Genomic DNA, 22,092 nt, shown 5'->3' on the forward strand with positions numbered 1-22,092 from the left:
TAGACATTTTATCCACATGAGATCATCTTTGTGTTTTTTTTATTGTCTGACCTGTAATCCAGAGAAATCATTTGACTATTAGATAACTGTTCATGTCAGATCACACACTGATAGGTTGAATCATCCTGGCTGATGCTGAAAGACAATATGTCAGCCAGACTATAAGAAGAGATGAGATATTATTATATATTATATAAGTCATAGACTAGAGTCATACGAGTGTTTTCTTTCAGAATGTTTGCTGATGGTTGGTTTTACTATACTCACTGCAGCCAGAGAACAAAACGAACCAGCCGTCTCATGTTTCCGAACCGAACGCACCTGGGTATGTTTTCCTGTCAATTTGCCCCCTTTTATTTTGAAAGCGGTATTTGTCCTGTTCCGGTCTTGTGTTGTGTAACTTATCACTCCTGGGCTCGTTGTCATCATCACAACAACAGCCTGTTTGTCATGTGAATCATGTCAGAGTGTGTGGAGTGAGTCTCCAGCGCGCGTCCTCTCCCCGTCTCTCAGCCGCAGACATGGCTCTGTCTCTGGGGTGGCTCTCGGCTCTAATCGCGGGTCTTTTCTCCGCTCATGTTCTGCAGAAACTCTGCTTCCCAAACTTTTGGACGGACCTCTTCTTTCTGCTGAAGGTGGTCAGGTACGGAATGAAGCTGGAGCTCTTCAAGCTCAGAACCAGCGTGTGTACGGTCCTGGACAGGTTCATCCAGCAGGCGCAGCGGATCCCCAACAAGCCGTTTGTGATCTACGATGGACGGATCCACACCTACTGGGACATCGAGGAGCGCAGCAACAGGCTGGCCAACGTTTTCCTCCACACGGTCAACCTGAGGAGAGGAGACTGCGTTGCCTTGTTGATGAGCAACGAGCCCGACTTCTTGTGCGTTTGGTTCGGGTTGGCGAAGGTCGGATGCTCGGTGGCTTTCCTCAACACCAACATCAAGCACAAATCCTTGCTACACTGCTTCAACTGCTGCGGGGCCAAAACTCTGATCACTGGCTCAGGTAAACTCACCTTCACTCACTTGGCGCCACAGTCATTCAAATGAATAAATGACATTTTAATATTAGAATCAAATAATTTGATGGGCTGATATTTAATTTTTAAATGAGCTTTATTGAACTTTCAAATCAAAGCCTGCTGTGTGTATTGTCACAAGTATCACAGCTTCACATTGCTCCCTGCTGGCTCCTTTAACACTGTCAGTGACATTGACCCTGGATCCTTTGGGGAGTCAGTGTGGATCAGATGTCAGACCAGGAGTCGTTTAGAGATGCACTGATGGACCGACCGATCAGTAGCTGAGTATAGTATGCATGCAAACAGTGACACACACACACACACACACACCAGGTGTGTAGTGGGGAACAGCGTGGAGTGCAGATGAAAGTAGTTTCAGAGTGAACACCAAAATAAGAATTATTAGTTAAGTCCAATTGAAATGATGAAGCGAGAAACATAAATTTAATTAAAAGTTTGTGTGTGTGTGTGTGTGTGGTTGATTATAGTTCTTAGAAAGAAAGTCCGATTCAGCAAAGAGAATAAAAATGTATGTCTTGAGCTTGATATGTGATTTTATAACAGCTATAATAATGATAATGACAGTATATAATAATGTTATTTCTATAGCACATTTGAGAATAGAGTACATACAGATAGAGCAGATATTTATTAATCCCATGAGGGGAAAGACAGGTTCCCAAGCCAAATCTGTACAGACTGAGCTGCTGCTGCCTCAGTTTGTTTGACAGACAAACACAAAGAGCAAAGAGTGAAAACAAAGAAAATAGACTGAAGAACACGGACAGTGAAAGATGAAGTGAGAGAAGTCACCATTTAGAAACACGATCATATACAAATACAGCGTAGATCTGTATATCATTAAAATATCAATATTATTATTGATACATTAATATCTGAGTGACATTTTAAAGTGACTGATCAGAGTGCAGTAGTTCACTGTAAACGTCACCTTACAGTTGTCCTCATGTATCTGACCTGACGACTTAACTCCCTGCATTGTTCCTGATCTCAGGATACAGATAATTATTATTCACATTATTTATAACTGAATGAACTGTTTTACATTTTGACATTAAAATCAAATCACAGTTATTGTATTTAAAAAAAAATCTTCCATAGAAACAAATATGACTGAAATAAGAGACAATGTTCCTCTGTCATGTCTGCTGGAGGTGCAGTGAGGTGACTGACTCAGCAACTGATGCTAACACAATGAATTTTATGAAGCTACAGTATGTCAGATAATACTGATACTAACTGCCACTTATTGATTATTATTTTTGGGTAGTTTGTTGGTCATTTTCAGTCTTCCAGAACTCAATCAGACGTCTGCATCCTAAAACAAAGAAGTATAAAATCATACATGTGAATAGAAATGATTCAAATTGAAATAAAACACAGAAGAAGTGCAGCAAATGGTCACAGTGGAACAGCAAGGCAAGCACATGCTGACATAATAAACACTTCAAATCATACAATAACATATCACCAACATTGTCCGTTTGCTGCTCATTGATTCATTCATTTCTCAGTACGTTGTGTTTTTGGGAGACTTTGCTGTGCACAGAGGCACACAGTGAACCTTTTCCACACTTTGGAAACGTTCCACAGGCTGGTAGATAAAAGCTGCAGGGCACTCCTTGATTCATTTAGTAAACACTGAACATGAACTCTGACTTCTAAACGTTCTGCCTGTTTTCAGACTTGCGTGTAAACTGTGGATCAGAGTGTGAGCTTCCTGTTGCATCATGTTTTAATGTGCAGTACTTACTGTTTTAATGATTCAACAATGGACGGTTGACAGTTAGTCAAAGCAGCTTCAGCTTCCACCCATGTTTCCCTGCAAGAGTCCTGTTTCTTCAGTTAATAAGATTCATCATGCTGCAGCCATGTGACACGATACACATTGGTTGATCACTACTCAACCAAATAAGCATGATGTCGGTTGGGGACGCTGCCCTTACCACAACCCGAGGACAGGACGATTCATGGAACAGCTGGAACAGTCAGGCAGCGATCAGAGTAGGTGTGGGCTCATACACAGCACTGTTCCCATACGACGTGTTGACTTCTGCTGAAGCTGTTTTTCTGTGTATGACAGTTGTGAGGATAAAGAGTGATGTTCCACAGAGGAGCCTGCAGACTCGAGTACTTGTGGAAACACCCTCTCTCTAGCACTCTGATTGGTCCTCTGTACAGCTGCTGGGCTCTGTGGATTCTCACTGAATGTTTTCCAGACATAAGTTTTATCGCAAAATCTGAACTAACTCAATTTTAGGTTGGCTTTGCAAAGAGACAGTTCTGTATTTGGGGGGAAAAAAACATATAGAGAGAAATGTGAAGGCCGTGAGTTACTGAGTAAATCTCATCGCAGAGCACATGATTCGGTAAATCTGAGTCAAGATCAGTGCTTTATTTCTCACATCCCTCTTTTTATATATATATATATATATTCTTGAGTCGAGACTTTTCCTTTTCCCAGGGGTACAGTATGTGTATGTGAATAAATATTTCAACATGAAATTATGAGTGATGATGAATATCGAAAACATAAATAACACAACATGTCAAAATAAAACAAAACATGGGTTAAAAGTAAACTTTATATTCACATACAGGTATACTATATTCCATCCAATATACATATTCACAACATATCCATATTATTGATCAGAGAATAAATAACATTTCCCATCTATTTTGTTTTACTTTAAACAAATCATATGTATATGAGTAAGTATATAATCATTTAATTATCCCTCTGAACTCTGCTGATTTATTAGAAAATAAAAATTAATTGCTGTAGAGCCACTTCTGGGCCACATCATGTATTTGTGGTCTCTGTAGCAACAAAAAACATAAATCACTTTTAATCCAGTCAAGATTATAATAGTGGATGTACTCCATAGGCCATAGACGTATAGGATTCATAGACGTACACACAGCAGCTTGCTTGGCTAATAGTCTGAATCATCCCAGCAGAATACCAAGTGTTACACCGCTTTGTCTACTTTGTGTTGCAGAGAAGGCTTGTCGATGTAGCCTTTAGACCCAAATATCACATGTACATTGTACAAATATTGTACAAACATACATATTTGTAATCATTTACAAAGTCCCAGTCACAAGTCGTGCTGTATTGTGAAATGATTATATGTACGTATGTAGGAGTATCCATGACAACTAGTCACACAACTCTTTTCAAAGTACAAATTGATGTATACTAGTATATTATATCATATATCATATAACATTATTAGCTTTCTATCTCCTGACATCTCAAAACTAAAAGTATGGAGCAGCTGGGTGATTAGGAGTAAGAGAAAGCATCCTTTTCCTGTCTCCATCTCAGATTTAGTGGAATCTCTGGACGGCATCCTAAGCAGCCTGCTGGAGGACAACATTCAGGTGTGGGCCATGAAGAGCCAGAGTGAGCACAGACACGTGCACACCCTGTTGGATAAGATTGATGCTGCCTCTGACCAGCCTGTACCAACCAGGTTACGTGTCTGCACCTCTCTCAAATCCCCCACCCTCTACATCTTCACCTCTGGGACAACCGGTGGGTCTTTTGTTTACAGCTCTGATCCACTCACACTAATAATACACATATAGACTATGTCGTGTCAGCGGTGCCTGCAGTCTGTACTCATTTTAATTATAAGATAGATAGACACATCTTATCATTCAGTTTACTTTCCTTTTATTAATTTATTTATTTTCTTCATTGTAGAAAAAAATGTATGTAGTGACAGGTGTGCTGATTGCTGATGAGCAGAAAGATGAGGAAGGGAGACCACACACACAAGCAGAGAGAGATAGACAGGAAAAACAGGAGACACATGAGACGACAGGAGACACAGGGGACAAAGACTGAGGCATAGCTGTGGCAATGACAACAGGAAGGTTTCTAACTGAGTAAATGATCTGAAGTCTTTAGATCAGAAGCATTGTTCCAGTTCTCTGACTGTTAAGGAAAGGTGCTTCCTTTCTTACCATGTGCATGTCAGATCCATCTGAGGGTTAGCAGATAGTATGAGTCAGAACTTTTGATTTATTTAACAATGCCACCGTTCTAACTGAGGAGAGAAAGAGTGAGTGAGCAGAATTTAACTTAATGTTTGTATATAAAACGTTTATATAAAGACAAAAATCATACCACCCTAAAGTGAACAAATTGAACGACACAGTCTGAGTCGTACACAAATCTAACCAGCATGCATTAATGATCGATTCTGCACAGGCCCAAATCATCTTGAAAAACCATAATAACATCTTTTCATCTTCTTAAGTCATTATGAATTCATCTCCTCTGACCTCATGACATTCTCCATGGAGATCAAGGAAAAGGCACATGCTGTATTTTTTTGACTACAGAATTTCCCTCCTTTTGCGCAAAGCTTGCTGGGATGGACTACATGACCCTGAACAGATAAGAGCCTTCAGTAAATGTATTTAGGCCGGCCATTCATGTCATTTGAAACATTCTGAGAAAAGGGAAGTGTTGCTGGTGATGTCATCAAAACGTGTTTAATCATTTACATGTCATGTGTATGACTCAAATGGTCGTGGTTGCTAATGGCTAAACTGTGAAATCTGCTTCAATACCGCTCATGCCACATCATTTCATTTATACGTTGGGAAGTAGATGGTCTGAATTCAGCGTGAGATCAGGCTCTGCAGAGAGACACTAAACACTTGTTTTTACCGGACGTCATCTGTCTGTCAGAACAGTAATGCTTTGACTTTGGCCAGTTCTGCTGTCTTTACTGTCTCCATCACATGCACATCGGTGACCTGAAGGATGCTTTTAAAACAGAGTGAGAGCTTTTTAAACGGGGAAACGCAGAGGGCGAGCCAGGATCTGGTGCTTCAGTGTCATTGGTGTCTTGGCAGGACTCAAAGGATGACGACAGACAGATTGAACATGACTTGCATTTCAGTTTCATTATTGGAGTCATAAACCTGCAGCCACAAAATGATAAGAATATTATCAGAATTCTATTCACATGCAGCATTAGATGATGTATTGTTCTGTCACAGAGGTAGGACACAGCTTTGTACTCACTTCATGCAGAAATAAAGTATGAAATAGATTTTTGATTGTTGATTTTGCTATATTGTTATATAACACAGTATTATGTCTTTACATTTTCACAGGGCTTCCTAAGGCTGCCGTCATCACTCACCTCCAGAGCTTGAAGGCAGCAGCTGGATTTTGGGCGTTTGGGGCGACTAAAGATGATGTCATGTACATCCCTCTGCCTCTCTACCACAGTGCAGCTTCACTGATTGGTATAGGAGGAACCATCGAGCTGGGTAGGCCTCTGAAAATCTTTCCCCTGCTAATCCTTTAATTCTCTTTTGTATGTTGTCAGATGAAATATAAACATGGCTCCCTGCAACATTGTTGAGAAGTTGTTTCCCCCTATATTTCTGTACATTTTGTCAAACTGGCACCAAAGTTGCAGATTTAGCTATTAGCAATGTACCCATAGATGTACAGAAAACTGTCACTTTACCACTGTTCTACTGAATAAAACTTATAAAGCTGATGATTGTAAGGTAACACCTGGAATACAAAGAGTCGATTCACAGATGTTTATGGAGTCATACTGAATCTAAAAATATGTGTGTCATGTCTGTGTGTTCAGGTTTGACTTTGATTTCTGTCGATTTTTACACCGCACACAGTATCTTTGCCTCACGTCTCTCCCTCTGCACCTACCCCAACAACCCTACTAGTTTAACAGCTTCAAGAGGAATCTCAGATCCCATCGGCTATCGTCACTTGATGATCTAGCCTCAGCCTAGCCAGTATTTCTAAGCTTCCGGTGTAGCCAGTGGACCTCAGATAAAATTGGAGCCCAAACCTCTTCTGCAGTCAGATCAACTTGATGCACAAGAATGACAAGACAGACACATTTGGGTAATCTCTATAAACCGTTATCTACCTATGAAAAGCTAAACCATCGCCAGATGGAAGCTGATTGGACATTTTGCCCAATGCGTTGTGTAACGGTAACAAGTATAACGGTACTTGTAATAAATGTAGTTTATTTGTTGCTTTGGAGGCGAGGCTCAGTGAGTTAGAGGCACGGTACCGCACCACCGAACAGTCAGTAGCTGCTATAGTTAGCCAGTCCCCTGTAGCCGGTGCGGTACAGCCACAGGTAGCTTCAGTTAGCCGTCCCCCGGTAGTTCCCGAGCAGCCGGGAGGCTGGGTGACTGTTCGAAGGAGGCATAGCCCCAAACTGAAGCCCACGGTACACCACCAACCGCTCCACGTTTCTAACAGATTTTCCCCGCTCAGCGACACACCCGCTGAGAAACCAAATCTGGTCATTGGCAGCTCCATAGTCAGAAACGTGAAGTTAGCGACACCGGGGGCCATAGTTAAATGCAACCCGGGGCTAGGGCGGGCGACATCAAATCTTTTTTTAAACTGCTGGCTAAAGATAAACGTAAATACAGTAAGATTGTTATTCACCACGGCGGTAGTGACACCCGGTTACGCCAATCGGAGGTCACTAAAATGAATGTGTCATCGGTGTGTGAATATGCCAAAACGATGTCGGACTCCGTAGTTTTCTCTGGTCCCCTCCCCAATGTGACCAGTGATGACATGTTTAGCCGCATGTCGTCATTTCACTGCTGGCTGTCGAGGTGGTGTCCAGCAAACGATGTGGGCTTCATAGACAATTGGACACCTTTCTGGGGAAAACCTGGTCTGATTAGGAGAGACGGCATCCATCCCACTTTGGATGGAGCAGCTCTCATATCTAGAACCATAGCCAAGTTTATTAGTCGACCAAAACCGTGACAACCCAGAGTTGAGACCAGGAAGCAGAGCTGCAGTCTTACACGCCTCTCTGCGCCTCCATTAGAGCAGTTGCCCACCCAGTCCTTTAGTATAGAGACTGTGTCTGTCCCCCGTCCACCTACATTATTTAAAGATAAAACAAACAGAAGAGGAGTTCATCATAAAAACTTAATACAAATTAAATCAACATCTCCAACAGTCCAAAATAAGAGAATTAAATGTGGACTCTTGAATATCAGGTCTTTGTCATCTAAAGCTGTCTTAGTCAATGAATTAATATCTGATTATGATATTGATTTGTTTTGCCTCACTGAAACCTGGCTGCAGGAGGATGAATATGTTAGCTTAAATGAATCCACTCCTTCAAGTCATTATAATACTCATATTCCTCGAAGTACTGGTCGAGGTGGTGGAGTTGGAGCCATATTTGACTCAAGTCTATTAATAAATCCTAAAACTAAACTAAATTATAATTCATTTGAAAGTCTTGTTCTTAGCCTCACTCACCCAACCTGGAAAACTTCGCAGCCAATTTTATTTGTTACAGTATATCGAGCTCCAGGTCCTTATTCTGAATTTTTATCTGAATTTGCAGAATTTGCATCAGGCTTGATCCTTAAAACAGATAAAGTAATTATTGTAGGTGATTTTAACATTCATGTGGACAACCACAATGATAGTCTTAGTACTGTGTTTATCTCTCCATTAGACTCAATTGGCTTCTGTCAGAGTGTAAATAAACCGACTCATTGTCTGAACCACACTCTTGATCTTGTTCTTTCATATGGCATTGAAATTGATAATATAATAGTCTTCCCACAGAATCCTCTTCTGTCTGACCATTTTTTAATAACCTTTGAGTTCATATTACTGGACTATAAGCCTTTGTGTAGAAACTCCTACAGCAGATGTTTATCTGATAGTGCTGTAGCCAAATTTAAGGAAGTGATTCCTTCAGCATTGAATTCAATGCCATGTCTAACTGTAACAGAGGACTTGTCTACTTCCTTTAGCCACCCACAAATAGACCATCTTGTTGATAGTATTACAGGCTCATTACGGACAACTCTAGACTCTATTGCACCTCTGAAAAAGAAGATAATTAAACAAAGAAGGCTAGCACCATGGTATAGCCAGCAGACTCGTAAATTAAAGCAAGAGGCACGTAAATCTGAACGCAAATGGCGTGCCACTAAACTGGAAGAATCTCATCTAGTCTGGCAAGATAATCTCAAAACATACAGGAAGGCTCTCCGTAATGCCAGAGCAGCCTATTACTCTTCTTTAATTGAGGAGAATAAGAACAACCCCAGGTTTTTCTTCAGCACTGTAGTCAGGCTAACAGAGAATCACAGCTCTACTGAACCATCTATTCCTTTAGGTCTAAGTAGTAATGACTTCATGATCTTCTTTAATGATAAGATTATAACTATTAGAGACAAAATCCATCACCTCTTGCCCTCAACAGGCATTGATCTGCATTCTGATACAGCAATTTTTGAAACAGCTGTAAAACCTGTTATGTATTTAGACTGTTTTTCTCCCATCGACCTTCATCAAATAACTTTAATCATTTCTGCAGCTAAGCCATCAACCTGTCTCTTAGACTCCATCCCAACCAGGCTGCTCAAGGATGTTTTACCTGTAGCTAGTAATTCGTTATTGGATATGATTAATCTGTCTTTATTATCAGGATATGTACCACAGTCCTTTAAGGTAGCTGTAATTAAACCTCTTCTTAAAAAGCCCACTCTAGACCCAGAGGTCTTAGCCAACTACAGACCGATATCAAACCTTCTCTTTCTGTCTAAGATACTTGAGAAAGCTGTAGCTAATCAGCTGTGTGACTTTCTCCATAACAATAGTCTATTTGAGGATTTCCAGTCAGGATTTAGAGTGCATCATAGCACAGAGACTGCATTAGTCAAAGTTACAAATGACCTCCTAATGGCATCAGACAAAGGACTCATCTCTGTACTTGTCCTGTTAGATCTTAGTGCTGCATTTGACACCATTGACCATCAAATTCTTTTACAGAGACTGGAACATCGAATTGGCATCAAAGGGTTTAAATGGTTTAAATCGTATTTTTTAGATCGATCTCAGTTTGTTCACGTCAATGATGAATCCTCCATGCAGACCAAAGTTTGTCATGGAGTCCCACAAGGTTCTGTACTTGGACCACTTCTATTCAGTTTATATATGCTTCCTTTAGGGAACATTATTAGGAATCACTCTATCAATTTTCATTGTTATGCTGACGACACCCAATTATATTTATCGATCAAGCCTGATGCAACCAATCAATTAACTCTGAGGCAAATGTACTTTGTGACTTTGGGCTATATAAATAAAATTGATTTGATTTGATTTGATTTGATATATACTGTATATTCATATATATGCATTCATATGCAGATACCTCTGTATAGAGATGACCTCTGTTCTATTCATCACACACATCACACATTCATCAAATCAAATCAAATCAAATTAAATCTTATTTGTGTATGTCACAAAGTACATTTGCCTCAGAGGGCTTTACAATCTGTACAGGGAGTGACACCCTCTGTCCTTAGACCCTCGGTTCGAGTGAGGAAAAACTTGCCCACAAAAAACCTTTAACAGGGAAAAAAGGTGGAAGAAACCTCAGGAAGAGCCACAGAGGAGGGATCCCTCTCCCAGGACGGACAGACGTGCAATGGATGTCACGTGTACAGAACAAATCAACACAAACATATTGTACAATTACAATGAATGATAAAATGACAATGAATTACAATGAATGATAAAATGACAATGAATCACAATGAATGATAAAATGATTACAGTAGCAGTGGAACCTGTGATAGAGAGACACAGATGCACAGCAGCAGCAAATCATAAACTAACTATAAACTGTAATGGAGATATGGTAGCAATAATGACAGTAATAATATATGTAGTGGACGTCATGCAGGACCAATCCACGAGAATCTGCTGGACGACAGAGCACAGAAACTCCAGGGAAGTTTAGTTAGTAACATGCATTAATGAGATATGTCCAGAGAGAGAGAGAGAGAGAGAGAGATATTTCAGTAAAGGGAGATGTGACTGCATCTTTAACCAATATCGTGCCTGACTAGACATAACCCTGAAAGAGACAGAGAGAGAGTCCCCTGGAAGTCTAATCCTATGGCAGCATAACTAAGGGATGACCTGAGTCAGCCCTAACTATAGGCTTTATCAAAAAGGAAAGTCTTAAGTCTACTCTTCATCACAAAACAACATGTGGCTGAACATGTGATGCACTGGTTGAAGTTTTCACCTCAAAATCTTTCTCAGCTGGTCATCCCATAAATGGAACTTATGAAGTGTTTATTATGTAAGATTTTGAGCAGGATATTTATCTATGAGTTTCATAATTGACTCTTTATCAATTGAAGTTTCTAACCTTGCCAGAACTGTGTCTCTGAGCCGAAGGAGACCTCTGCTTCTAAAATAATAGCCTTTTCAGGTGATTATAGGTCATGAAAACATCGTTATGAATATTACATTCTGTAAATAGAGCCCCCTAAAGCTGACACACTGGTCCTTTTAAACGCAGTATTATATTTGGTATTATTGCAGTAAGAGGGTCCATATACTGAACAACAACCTCTCAAGTTAAAACATGCCAATATGTCAACAGAGAGAATAATTAAAACATAATTTAATTAGCAGTTTCCTTTCTGCACAAATGTTGGTTTAAATGTAATATTAATTTAATATAAATCAAATATTTTCATGTCATTCAAAATCTTAATTATGAAACTGTACTTGATTGATACATATAGTGACTTTAGAAAAAGAAAGATCATGGATTCTGTGAATCTTATCGGAGGGGAGTCTAGGATCATTTCTATCCCTGACACAGAAACATGTAACAGAGCAAAAAAGGATAAATCATAGAGAAGAATAGAAATCAGGATTACTGTGTACTGTGATTGATTATCTTCTGAACTTAAAGGATTAGTTCTGCAGTTCTGGGCTCTGACACAAAATGATCTCTGATGGACTGTTTGTTATATGATGATATAAAGACGTGTCATACACAGAGTCCTATTCAGGTATGCAGACAGTGTCCACTGACCAAAGTGTAACTGCCAAACTATGTGACCCCTTTGAGGACCCTGTTTCACTTCAACTAGCAGCTTAATGAGAGGCTTAGAGAAGGAAGTGGATACAGTGGACTATTATGGAGAATATTATCATTATTTCTAGGTCATTGTTGTTGTGTTTTATAGAAATTGTAACGTTTCAATAGTATTAAACATAGTGAACTGTGTGTGCATGTTTCAGTAGCTAATTTTTCACGAGTTTAAAAGTAATGTTCTAGTTACATCAGCTGTCCTGTTGATAAAAGCTTGTTTTCTGTGTTTGTTCCAACTGCTACCAAAGTTGACAACGTTCAACAACCTTCCAACAGTTGTGCTAACAAACCTTGGTGAAGATGTACTTTGTACATGTTCGTCACATTTAACCATTAGACCTTTAAGACTGTGTAAACTCTCCACATGGGGCTAGTAGGGGGGTTAAAATGGGATTTGGTAGGTAAGGGAACTCAGATAACTGGTGTAACCACAGAGGCGAGGGAACATAAGAGTTTGCTGCTTTTATCTTTTTATAGACAATTAAAGGTTAGAGTTAGGATGAATACATAGACAAATGATACTGTAAGTTCAATATTTCAAATAGAAATGTAAAAAGAAGCATTTCCTTTAAACTGATATCAGACATCCGGATTCTGACTTAACAAAATTTAACAGACATCTTTCAAAGTTCTGTTTTTTTTTTTGTATGAATGTCTGCAGGAGAGGGATTCGTCCTGGCTGTCACATGTTTGTTAGCAGGACAAAACTCTGGCTGTAAACCTACATGTGACTGTCGGTACAAAGATACTCATTCAGTTTGGCTAATTCAGAGTGAAGAACCTTAGATTATCATTGGCCTAACTGTAAAGGGCATTTTTGTACCAGACAAGGACTGGGGGTGTTGTCGCTCAACAAACGTATCTCTCTAAGACTGATATAAAGGTACGAGTACAGAGATGACTCTTTGAGAACACGTGTGGCATTGAAAAAGGTTATTCTTTACAGAGGTGACATGTTTGGTCCAAAGAGCAAACTTTTAAAAACTGAAGTTTACTTGAATGTAATGCTGTTGTTGTGTGTTTCATCACAGGTGCCACCTGTGTCTTAAAGAAGAAGTTCTCAGCCTCCCAGTTCTGGAATGACTGCAGAAAACATGACGTGACTATTTTCCAGTATATTGGAGAGCTCTGCAGATATCTCTGCAACCAGCCAAAGGTAATCCTATGTTTGTGTTCAGGCACAAACATTAATACCATCCTAAATAATGTTGTACTGACAAAACTGGCACAAAATAGACATCGTCTCATATATTAAAGTCACTTCAGTCACGTGCCCTCTGCCTCACCTGCCTCACATGTCTTGTTCCCTCATTTTGATTCTGAATTGATTCTAATGCACTATCCTATACTCAAGATGACTTTACAACTTGTTGACTTGTTATTCACAGCAGGCTACAAAACAGGTCCAGTTCGTCAACATACATTACTACTCTATGAATGACAGAGCGAGTGAGTTTGAGTCTGGCAGTGTTCAGCAGCATCAGTGCTCTGTACAGCAGGCAGACTTTTTCCATTGCAGAAAGAGTCCTTTACACTCACTGCTTCTTCTGAATCATTCGAGTAACATTGTGCATAACTGTGGCAGAAAAACAGGCAGGGTCTTTGTTTTAGTGTTTGCGTCCCCCTATAGTGGACACATAGACATGCACATGCACACACGCAGTGTGAGGTCAGAGCTCGTTCCTTCTTCAGGCTGGACTCAAAGTCCTCTTTGTCCACTCTGCCTCTGTTATTTGGCTGTGTGGGTGGAAGGCTGGCCTTGACTGTCCGCACCACTGATTGGCAAATTAAAGACGTATACAGCACAGAAGCACCTTTTCAAAGGGTCAGTGTGTGCACGCAAGCATGTGTGATAAATACTGCATGTGTGCTGTCGTTATGTGATGTGATCAATGTGCAAACATGGCAAACACCATGGAACTCATCACTGAGGACACGAACGCACCTGGCAAGATCAAGAGTGCAGTGACCAAGAACAAACTGCTGATAGCATCCGCAATGTCTGCTACTCTTAAATGTGGAGAGGGAGTCTGCCTCCAGAACCAGAACTGGGTTAAGTTGTCTTAGGAGACAACACTGTGAGCACATACACACCATGTCTCCCTTTGATAGAGCAGCTCCCTAGACTAAATGACCAAAACAGAGAATCTATAAGGGCCCCCAGATCTGACCAATGATGCACATGTCATCCAAGAAGTCCAACATAATTCTGGAAACTTATATTATTAATATACAATTAGTGCCAACTGCTCAGTTATAGGAGCTAACCATTCATACACATTCATATAAGGCACAGCCTTCAGGAGCAATTTGGGGTTCAGTATCTTGCCCAAGGACACTTCGACATGCAGACTGGAGGAGCCGGGGATCGAACCGCCGATCATCTGATTAGCGGACGACCCGCTCTGCCTCCAAGCCACAGAGTGTTGAATGTTTCATGGCACAGTAACGGTCCTACAGTGGCATCATAAAAGTCAGAAGTGATTTGTGTCTTTAGGCTTTCTGTAGTATGAGAGCAGCACATTGTATTATGCAGTCTTTGGTATAATGGAGACTACTGGAATGTGTGTGTGTGTGTGTGTGTGTGTGTGTGTGTGTGTGTTGCTTTTGTTGTGACAGATTCACTGTCTTTTGTGGTTTACTTATTTTTCATTCTTGAGATCTGCAGTTTGAAACCTCATTGCATAAACAGTATATTATAATATGTACTTACATATTCTTACATCACTGTTATCACATCCTTCTCCCTCCATCAGACGGAGGTGGATAAAGTCCATAAGGTACGGATGGGTGTTGGGAACGGGCTGCGGCAGGACGTCTGGCGGGACTTCCAGAATCGCTTTGGAAACATTAAAATGTGCGAGGTGTATGGCTCCACTGAGGGAAACCTTTGTTTCATGAATCACCTCGGCAAGATCGGGACTGTGGGCCGCTCCAACTTCATCTACAGGGTGAGTGCTTGATAGACTTGACTCACAGTAACTCCAAGAACAATACTGAAATGAGATCAAGACCAAAATGAGATCTACCTAAGAGTCCACAGACTAATTAAAAGCAGTCAGGAACATGAATGTGAGTTACAGATGTGATAAAAACCTGCCTCTAAAGTATTATGTACACAGGCACGTGTTATATTTATCCTGAACTGTCTCATTCTGAATTATTTTGAATGAATGTTGAGTTATTTGTCGACGAATGTTTATAGAAAGCATGGGACTGCGTGCACACATCTGCATTACACTTTCCAAGAAATACTCCCAAGAAATTAATTATTGACATCCTTGCCAGTACACTTATGACACCGTTGTGTGTGTGTGTGTGTGTGTGTGTGTGTGTGTGTGTGTGTGTGTGTGTGTGTGTTGAGGAATGCCGTGTCGTGAAGCAGCAGTGTTTCTCAGCTTCAGTCTGCATACAGCATTTCAGTTAAAATGTCTTGTTGACATGAGTCCAACATAAATTATTCAGGCTGAAAGACTAATAATGATTAGATCTAATTATAATAGTTATGCATGCTGAATCTATCCAGCTGCCTTAACTCCTTAATGTACAATACAGAGCTAATGAATGTAAAACATACAGCTCAGACAGTCAGGGTCAGACTAAAACACAAAATGTGTGCAGAAGCCACTGGTACCATGATTTCTAATATTCTGTGCTTTCTGTGAGGGTGGGTGTACAATGAGTTTGTAATGCAGCCAACATCCCCTCCACCCCCTGACTGCTGCTTTCATGGCTAGAACATGTTCCTACTGGGAAAAGTTCCGTGTACTAGCTACAGACTATGAGAAATTTGTACTCAGAAGGTTTAGTTCATCTTTGCAGCACGATGCAGCAATCCATCACTTTGTTTACCTTTTTTCCGATTTGGACTCATCAGGTAAAAGTCTAAATTTCCACTAGTCTAATGTCCATTCTCTGTGTTTCTTGGTCCAAACAGCTCTCTTCTTCTTCTTGTTGTCTCCCTCACTCGTGGTGTCTTCTACAGTAATTCAGACCATGAAGGTGTGATTCCCAGTCTCCTCTGAACAGCTGATGTTGAGGTGTTTCTGCTACTTGAACTCTGTGAAGCATTGATGTGGGCTCTAATCTGAGGTGCTGTTCATTGGTGATTTCTGAGCATAGTAACTGTAATGAACTTCTCTGCAGCAGAGCTAACTCTTGGTCTTCATTTCCTGGAGCAGTCCTCATGAGAGCCAGTTTCATCAGAGTGTTGTCTGAGTGATGTTTTTTGTGACTGCTCTTGCAGAAATGTGATTTCTGTGAGGGTGGGTGAGTAGCCAGCGTCCCCCTCACTCCCTGGCTGCTCTTAGGATTAGTACATAGACAGACTATTGGAAAACATTTGTGGCTTTCAGAAATGTGTGAGTTTAGTTCATCTTTGTAAGAAAGAAACTTGATGGTGAGCCAGCTCAGTTTTCTGGGGCTCAGTTTGTAGCTTCTCATACAGCAGTGTTCTCACATTTCCTTCTGCATCAGACCATTTTCACTGACAGACTCATGTGTGTTAGTAATGACCACAGTGTTGCTTCTGGCCTTCAGATGAAGTTTGGCTTCTAAATGATATTTAAATATTTTTGGGTTGTGCTGCGATATAAACTATATATCCTAATACACACATTTCCTCTAAAATACCATACCATAAACTTGACCTTAAACCTTAAACATGAATAAACTTGCATGAATGCATTGATGTAATATTAACAACAGATAGAATAGTAAAACACTGGCTGGGACCATTTTACTACACTAAAGTACTTATTTTACGATAATACTTGTGTACTGTAGCAGCTGTGGCAGCTGGTAGAGCAGGTCATCTAGTAATCAGAGGGTCACTGGTTCAATCAGACACATCATGTGGCAGACGCAGTGTGCCAGACTTGAATTCAACCACTCAAGGTCACATGGTTAACTGTAGTGAGTGGTGGGGTGAGAGGTAAACAGGTTAGAGGACATCTGTCAGGTCAGGTATTATTCGTAGTAAGTGTCCTCCAGAAGAATGTTTGAGGGACACACATGGCACAGTGTTATAACACCTGTGAAATGTGGTGGTGGTATAAGGATCATTTAAGGTTTTCAGACCTTAATGTTTACTACATATTCCATAAATGATCAATAAAGACATTTAACTGGAACCTACAAGAGAAATCCAAGCGAAGGTGTTTGTGACAAAGTTTGAGACAATAGTGCATACATCTTTTTCTGTTTCTGTAATCTATTACTTTTAAAATAAGTCAATGATGTATTAGTATTATGCAGTAAAGATAATATAATTTATTATGATTACAATAATTGCAGTGCTTTATAATTGAGAATAATGTGTCAGGGCATGAACGCTATTACGCTGCTGAAACTCGTTAAGAGGCTGAGTAAAAACTGTTGACTTGAATAATTAGTTGTGGTGATTACACAAGTCTGTTGAGACACTTAGGAAGGAGGAGCAGTGAAGTGGCTTTCCTGGTGCTGTTGTAGGACTTAGCCTCACTAATGCTGCCCTGTGAAGCTGCTGTTTATTTAGGAGTTACAAAAGAGTGGCTACATGTATTAAGTTCTAATCTCTGACCTCAGCCTAGATCTTTCTGTTGGCACACTGACTGTTATAACAGATAGTTATAAAAGTGAAGTTATACAACATAATCACTGAGGACACATTCTAATTTAGTTAACACAAACTTAATCCACAATGAGTTACAGACTTCTAAAGACTTCAGAGGACAGCTGAGGTTTGTGGGAGGAAAAGTAACATAATATCTATGACAGCATGAAGTAGTTCAGGGGGATACTTGATATATTTATGTAGCATTACTGATTATTTTTATGATGTAAAAGACAATAAAGAACTTGTTACAGAGAAAAGTTCTTCTACATCAGTTATCAGCAACACTGTAGTAAAAAATGAAATACAAGTAAAATGCATTGACATTGTCAGCAAAATCTACTAGCCGCTCAGCACCGGCTCGCCCCAAGGCTGCGTCCTGAGCCCTCTCCTCTACTCACTATACACACATGACTGCAGACCCACCCACCCTGAGAACATCATTGTGAAATTTGCTGATGACACAACGGTGGTGGGGATGATCACAGAGGGGAATGCACATGCACACACGCAGTGTGAGGTCAGAGCTCGTTCCTTCTTCAGGCTGGACTCAAAGTCCTCTTTGTCCACTCTGCCTCTGTATTTGGCTGTGTGGGTGGAAGGCTGGCTTGACGGTCCGCACCACTGATTGGCAAATTAAAGACGATACAGCACAGAAGCACCTTTTCAAAGGTCAGTGTGTGCACGCAAGCATGTGTGATAAAACTGCAGTGCTGTCGTTATGTGATGTGATCAATGTGCAAACATGGCAAACACCATGGAACTCATCACTGGGACACGAACGCACCTGGCAAGATCAAGAGTGCATGACCAAGAACAAACTGCTGATAGCATCCGCAATGTCTGCTACCTTAAATGTGGAGAGGGAGTCTGCCTCCAGAACCAGAACTGGGTTAAGTTGTCTTAGGAGACAACACTGTGAGCACATACACCATGTCTCCCTTTGATAGAGCAGCTCCCTAGACTAAATGACCAAAACAGAGAATCTATAAGGGCCCCCAGATCTGACCAATGAGCACATGTCATCCAAGAAGTCCAACATAATTCTGGAAACTTAATTATTAATATACAATTAGTGCCAACTGCTCAGTTATAGGAGCTAACCATTCATACACATTCATATAAGGCACAGCCTCAGGAGCAATTTGGGGTTCAGTATCTTGCCCAAGGACACTTCGACATGCAGATGGAGGAGCCGGGGATCGAACCAGCCGATCATCTGATTAGCGGACGACCGCTCTGCCTCCAAGCCACAGAGTGTTGAAGTTTCATGGCACAGTAACGGTCCTACAGTGGCATCATAAAAGTCAGAAGTGATTTGTGTCTTTAGGCTTTCTGTAGTATGAGAGCAGCACATTGTATTATGCAGTCTTTGGTATAATGGAGACTACTGGAATGTGTGTGTGTGTGTGTGTGTGTGTGTGTGTGTGTTGCTTTGTTGTGACAGATTCACTGTCTTTTGTGGTTTACTTATTTTTCATCTTGAGATCTGCAGTTTGAAACCTCATGCATAAACAGATATTATAATATGTATTACAATTCTTACATCACTGTTATCACATCCTCTCCCTCCATCAGACGGAGGTGGATAAAGTCCATAAGGTACGGATGGGTGTTGGGAACGGGCGGCGGCAGGACGTCTGCGGGGACTTCCAGAATCGCTTTGGAAACATTAAAATGTGCGAGGTGTAGGCTCCACGGAGGGAAACCTTTGTTTCATGAATCACCTCGGCAAGATCGGGACGGTGGCCGCTCCAACTTCATCTACGGTGAGTGCTTGATAGACTTGACTCACAGTAACTCCAAGAACAATACTGAAATGAGATCAAGACCAAAATGAGATCTACCTAAGAGTCCACAGACTCAATTAAAAGCAGTCAGGAACATGAATGTGAGTTACAGATGTGATAAAAACCTCCTCTAAAGTATTATGTACACAGGCACGTGTTATATTTATCCTGAACTGTCTCATTCTGAATTATTTTGAATGAATGTTGAGTTATTGTCGACGAATGTTTAGAAAAGCATGGGACTGCGTGCACACATCTGCTACACTTTCCAAGAAATACTCCCAAGAAATTAATTATTGACATCCTGCCAGTACACTTATGACACCGTTGTGTGTGTGTGTGTGTGTGTGTGTGTGTGTGTGTGTGTGTGTGTGTGTGTGTGTGTGTGTGTGTGTGTGTGTTGAGGAATGCCGTGTCGTGAAGCAGCAGGTTTCTCAGCTTCAGTCTGCATACAGCATTTCAGTTAAAATGTCTTGTTGACATGAGTCCAACATAAATTATTCAGGCTGAAAGACTAATAATGATTAGATCTAATTATAATAGTTATGCATGCTGAATCTATCCAGCTGCCTTAACTCCTTAATGTACAAACAGAGCTAATGAGTAAAACATACAGCTCAGACAGTCAGGGTCAGACTAAACACAAAATGTGTGCAGAAGCCACTGGTACCATGATTTCTAATATCTGTGCTTTCTGTGAGGGTGGGTGTACAATGAGTTTGTAATGCAGCCAACATCCCCTCCACCCCCTGACTGCTGCTTCATGGCTAGAACATGTTCCTACTGGGAAAAGTTCCGTGTACTAGCTACAGACATGAGAAATTTGTACTCAGAAGGTTTAGTTCATCTTTGCAGCACGATGCAGCAATCATCACTTTGTTTACCTTTTTTCCGATTTGGACTCACAGGTAAAAGTCTAAATTTCCACTAGCAATGTCCATTCTCTGTGTTTCTTGGTCCAAACAGCTCTCTTCTTCTTCTTGTTGTCTCCCTCACTCGTGGTGTTTTACAGTAATTCAGACCATGAAGGTGTGATCCCAGTCTCCTCTGAACAGCTGATGTTGAGGTGTTTTCGCTACTTGAACTCTGTGAAGCATTGATGGGCTCTAATCTGAGGTGCTGTTCATTGGTGATTCTGAGCATAGTAACTGAAGAACTCTCTGCAGCAGAGCTAACTCTTGGTCTTCATTTCCTGGAGCAGTCCTCATGAGAGCCAGTTTCATCAGAGTGTTGTCTGAGGATGTTTTTTTGTGACTGCTCTTGCAGAAATGTGATTTCTGTGAGGGTGGGTGAGTAGCCAGCGTCCCCCTCACTCCCTGGCTGCTCTTAGGATTAGTACATAGACAGACTATGGAAAACATTTGTGGTTTCAGAAATGTGTGAGTTTAGTTCATCTTTGTAAGAAAGAAACTTGATGGTGAGCCAGCTCAGTTTCTGGGGCTCAGTTTGTAGCTTCTCATACAGCAGTGTTCTCACATTTCCTTCTGCATCAGACCATTTTCACTGACAGACTCAGTGTGTTAGTAATGACCACAGTGTTGCTTCTGGCCTTCAGATGAAGTTGTGCTTCTAAATGAATTTAAATATTTTTGGGTTGTGCTGCGATATAAACTATATATCCAATACACACTTTCCTCTAATAACCATACCATAAACTGACCTTAAACCTTAAACATGAATAAACTTGCATGAATGCATTGATGTAATATTAACAACAGATAGAATAGTAAAACACGGGCTGGGACCATTTTACTACACTAAAGTACTTATTTTACGATAATACTTGTGTACTGTAGCAGCTGTGGCAGCTGGTAGAGCAGGTCATCTAGTAACAGAGGGTCATGGTTCAATCAGACACATCATGTGGCAGACGCAGTGTGCCAGACTGATTATTCACCACTCAAGGTCACATGGTTAACTGTAGTGAGTGGGGGGTGAGAGGTAAACAGGTTAGAGGACATCTGTCAGGTCAGGTAATTCGTAGTAAGTGTCCTCCAGAAGAATGTTTGAGGGACACACATGGCACAGTGTTATAACACCTGTGAAATGTGGTGGTGGTATAAGGATCATTTAAGGTTTTCAGACCTTAATGTTTACACATATTCCATAAATGATCAATAAAGACATTTACTGAACCTACAAGAGAAATCCAAGCGAAGGTGTTTGTGACAAAGTTTGAGACAATAGTGCATACATCTTTTTTCTGTTCTGTAATCTATTACTTTTAAAATAAGTCAATGATGTATTAGTATTATGCAGTAAAGATAATATAATTTATTATGATACAATAATTGCAGTGCTTTATAATTGAGAATTGTGTCAGGGCATGAACGCTATTACGTGCTGAAACTCGTTAAGAGGCTGAGTAAAAACTGTTGACTTGAAAATAGTTGTGGTGATTACACAAGTCGTTGAGACACTTAGGAAGGAGGAGCGTGAAGTGGCTTTCCTGGGGCTGTGTAGGACTAGCCTCACAATGCTGCCCTGTGAAGCGCTGTTTATTTAGGAGTTACAAAAGAGTGGCTACATATTAATTCTAACTCTGACTCGACCCAGCCTAGATTTTCTGTTGGCACACTGACTGTTATAACAGATAGTTATAAAAGTGAAGTTATACAACATAATCACTGAGGAACATTCTAATTTAGTTAACACAAACTTAATCCACATGAGTTACGAGACTTCTAA

General features: G+C 40.6%; 1 protein-coding gene across 1 annotated transcript in view; it reads left to right on the top strand.

Moving 5' to 3' along the window:
* Positions 1 to 431: 431 nt before the first annotated feature.
* slc27a6 (solute carrier family 27 member 6) overlaps positions 432 to 22,092 on the top strand; it is a 36,032-nt gene continuing 14,371 nt past the window's right edge. The window contains exons 1-5 of the mRNA XM_019272176.2: positions 432 to 1,008; positions 4,380 to 4,589; positions 6,188 to 6,346; positions 13,053 to 13,177; positions 14,778 to 14,972. Coding sequence (XP_019127721.1) covers positions 522 to 1,008; positions 4,380 to 4,589; positions 6,188 to 6,346; positions 13,053 to 13,177; positions 14,778 to 14,972 — 1,176 coding nt within the window. The 5' untranslated portion in view covers positions 432 to 521. The remainder of the gene's footprint in view (positions 1,009 to 4,379; positions 4,590 to 6,187; positions 6,347 to 13,052; positions 13,178 to 14,777; positions 14,973 to 22,092) is intronic.

Source organism: Larimichthys crocea, chromosome I, assembly GCF_000972845.2.
Source record: "Larimichthys crocea isolate SSNF chromosome I, L_crocea_2.0, whole genome shotgun sequence".
Taxonomy (NCBI): domain Eukaryota; kingdom Metazoa; phylum Chordata; class Actinopteri; family Sciaenidae; genus Larimichthys; species Larimichthys crocea.